Source organism: Monopterus albus, unplaced genomic scaffold, assembly GCF_001952655.1.
Source record: "Monopterus albus unplaced genomic scaffold, M_albus_1.0 scaffold245.1, whole genome shotgun sequence".
NCBI classification, from domain to species: Eukaryota; Metazoa; Chordata; class Actinopteri; order Synbranchiformes; family Synbranchidae; genus Monopterus; species Monopterus albus.
This window is the reverse complement of record NW_018128125.1, coordinates 159180-162752: the sequence shown is the minus strand read 5'-3', so window position 1 is coordinate 162752 and position 3573 is coordinate 159180. Positions and strand designations below refer to the sequence as shown.

At 42.4% G+C, this 3573-nt stretch overlaps 1 protein-coding gene across 1 annotated transcript in view; it reads left to right on the top strand.

Annotated features, from left to right (window-relative positions):
• The window catches only part of sacm1lb (SAC1 like phosphatidylinositide phosphatase b), a 92446-nt gene that overhangs the window by 34771 nt on the left and 54102 nt on the right, over positions 1–3573 (top strand). The window contains exon 8 of the mRNA XM_020620660.1: positions 1679–1780. Coding sequence (XP_020476316.1) covers positions 1679–1780 — 102 coding nt within the window. The remainder of the gene's footprint in view (positions 1–1678; positions 1781–3573) is intronic.

The window sequence follows — 3573 nt, the reverse complement described above, 5'->3', positions numbered from 1 at the left end:
GGGGGGGGGGGGGGGGTCTCTTTCTCATGCAGAAAGCTATTTACAGGGAAATGCGATGGATTAGCTGAAGCTCATCAATAGGGAGCGCCTGCTCACCCGGTGCTTTACAGACTGGCCACCAATCGAAGGGAATTTCAATATTTACCTACATCCTCGTTTTGTTAGTTGCAGTTAAGCAAACACGCAATTCGCTAATTCATGTTAGTGGATGAGTGAGACTTGTTTAAGTATTTTCCTTCCACGCTAATGATGATTCATTTGAATGACTTTAGGTGTGAATTTTGACTCACGGGCCATTGAATACAGATAAACAACAGGGTGGTTCGTTTTAACATCTATCCATGAGCCAATTTAACGATCATATTACAATTACATTAACTGGGCAGATAGTTTTGTTCTGACCTATTGTACATATGTTATTTGTCTGTCACACACACACACTCCTGCAAACAGAAGTATATAAAATGTATTCACACACTGTTGGAGTGAGATGAAATACACAAGGATTAAAGGCACCCAACACCACAAAGTCACATCACAAAATGCCAAAACAGTCAAAAGTGCATTCATCAGTCTACATGAATTAAATCGATCGTTTCATGTATTTGTTTTATACAGTGTGGCTCCGATGGCATTAGTACCCCTGCAGAGGCAGATCATGAGGAATTGTTTAGTGTTAGGCTGTACCGGAGATCTTTGAGTTCTGAAAATCATTTTCGAGCTGAGGTTAACAATTGTTTAGGTCCTTTTGATGAAGGAAAGCAAAGCAACAAATTACTGAAAAAGTCTAGTTTGTGTTGGCCGCTACAAAGTATTAACTTAAGGGGGCTGAATAATTTTGCACGCCCAATTTTTCAGTTTTTTATTTGTTAAAAACGTTTGAAATATCCAATAAATTTCGTTCCACTTCATGATTGTGTCCCACTTGTTGTTGATTCTTCACAAAAAATTACAGTTTTATATCTTTATGTTTGAAGCCTGAAATGTGGCAAAAGGTCGCAAAGTTCAAGGGGGCCGAATACTTTCGCAAGGCACTGTAACTTCAAACAGTCTGTAATTATTTCAGGATGATAAAACCAGAGAGCCTCTTCCTAAAAACAAGAGGATATTTCATGAACCCGAACACCTCCTATTGCCAGTGTTGTGTTGAAAGTGGACAGTACAATGAACCGCAGCAGCATAAATTGATTTGAATTTCTCCTCCATAGATGGGTAAACAATGGTATATGTACTGATGAAAAGAGATGTGTAACACTCTGAACAAAGTGGGTAATTGGGAAACCCCATATTTTAACTGGCATAATGCAGACATAGTAACTTCTCCAGCCTTACAACAATTGTAACATGAACGTCTGGAGATTATGACCATTCAAGGAAATCCTTAAACTATCACTTAATATTTTATTTTGTTAGAAAAATAAGTCTCACAAGTGAGAGTTTGCGTGAGTTGTATAAACGGAGTTTCTTCTGCATAGAAGTAATAGAAAATACATAACTACTCATTTTTTTGAGCTTTAGGTCATGTCTAAGATTATAATTCACCATTGTAGCATGCCATGGCCTTTTTAAATCAGTATGTGTCAATATGTGTTGTTGCTATGTTATTTTTAATGTGTATAGCAGGGACTCTTTACTCCCTGTCGGTGCTGTTTTATTTCTTAACACATTTGTTGACTAGTCATAACCATGAAGTCAAGCTGCATCAATGGAAAGGTGTTTGAGTGGAGTATTATTTCTAGGAGGAGCTGCTTCAGAGCCGGTGTCCGCTACTATGTCCGAGGTAACACTACTGTCCACTCCACTGAGCCCTCATTTCCACTAGATGCATCTGCAGCACAGTTTTACTGCTCTATGTCTCTGTCACTGTTCAAATGTGAAGTGTCTTCTGTCTTCTTTGCAGACTTATGCCAGTATTGTGTAGCTACTGTACATTCTACTGTTATTTTGTTTTGCAGTCATATTAAAAACACATTTGCAGCTCATCTGAGATGGGTAGAACTATATCAAAATCAAAATCAAAGATTTTTATTGTCAGTTCACTATATGTGCATGACATACAGAAAAATTGAAATACTGTTTCTCTCTCACCTAATGTTGAATGCCCATACCATTTAAGAAACAAATAGAATAAAAGTAGAATAAACACAGAATAGATAGAATATGAAAACTGAATTCAAGTTATAAGGAATAACTAAATGGTACAACCTAATAGGCTATGATGAAACTCAAAGCCATGTGCAAACGGTGACAGTAGTGCAAATAATAACAAGAGGATTGTCAGGTGGTCAGCATCACCAGGGGTGTTGGTGATGGAATGCATAATAACTTATGAAGTGTACATGGACAGCAGTGCAAATGACCAACAGCAGCAGATATGATGGTAAAAAGAGCAGCCAGCAGCAGATTTACCTGTAATATAACAAAAAGAGGAATGTACTGGGTTTGTGCAAACAGCAGAGGTAGTCTTTTTATGTTCGGTGGTGGGTTATGGTCCCAGGGGCAGAGCGGGGGAGGTGCTGGACAGTGTTCAGCATCCTCACAGCCTGGTGGATGAAGCTGTTTGTAAGTCTGGTGGAGTGGGCCTGAAGACTCCAAAACCTTCTGCCTGAATGTGGGAGTGTGAGGGGTGAGAGGTGTCATCAGCAATGCTGATGGCTATGCGGGTGAGGCGGGTGTTGAAGATGTCCGTAAGGGAAGGCAGGGGGGCACCAATGATCTTGCTGGCTATTTTCACTATGCGTTGCAGGATCCTTCTGCAGGAGGCAGTACAGGCTCCGTACCACACAGTGATGCAGCCAGTGATGACACTCTCAATGGTGCCCCGGTAGAAGGAGCACTTGATGAGGAGGGGTGGGGCACTGGCTCTCCTCAGTTTGCGGAAGAAGTAGAGGTGTGTTTGAGCTTTCTTCTACTGCTTCTATTCTACTGCTGACTCCAACAAATGTGGCAAGGTCTTCAGCACATGGCAGACTACAGGACCGTCAACACATTCTACACCCACTTTGAGACCTTCAGCCACAGAACAGAGAGGAGGCACACACACACCGAGACCACTCAACCCCCCACCTCCCCTCCACTAATTGTCTCACCAGGCCAGGTATGCACAGTCCTGAGGAAGATCAACTCCCGCAAAGCAGCAGGACCGGACAACATCCCTGAGAGGTTTCTCAGGGCATGTGCCAGTGAGCTGGCTAATGTTCTCACCACCATCTTCAATCTCTCTCACCACCATCTTCAATCTTTCCCTCAGCTAGAGCATTGTTCCCACCTGCTTTAAGACCACAAAAACACCTTCCACAAAGACAACATCATCCTGAAGTTTGTGGATGACACCGCAGTGATAGGTCGCATCACTGGCGGGGATGAAGCAGCTTACAGGAGGGAGGTGGCCGGTCTGGTGTCATCGTGCAAGGACAATAATTTCAGCCTCAACACGGACAATACGAAGGAGATGATAGTGGACATGAGGAACACCACACAGCTTAACACCACACAGCTAATCAAGAAAGCCCAATGGCGGTTGTATGTCCTGAGGAGGGTTGGCATGTCGCCTAGGATCCTTTGCAACTTCTA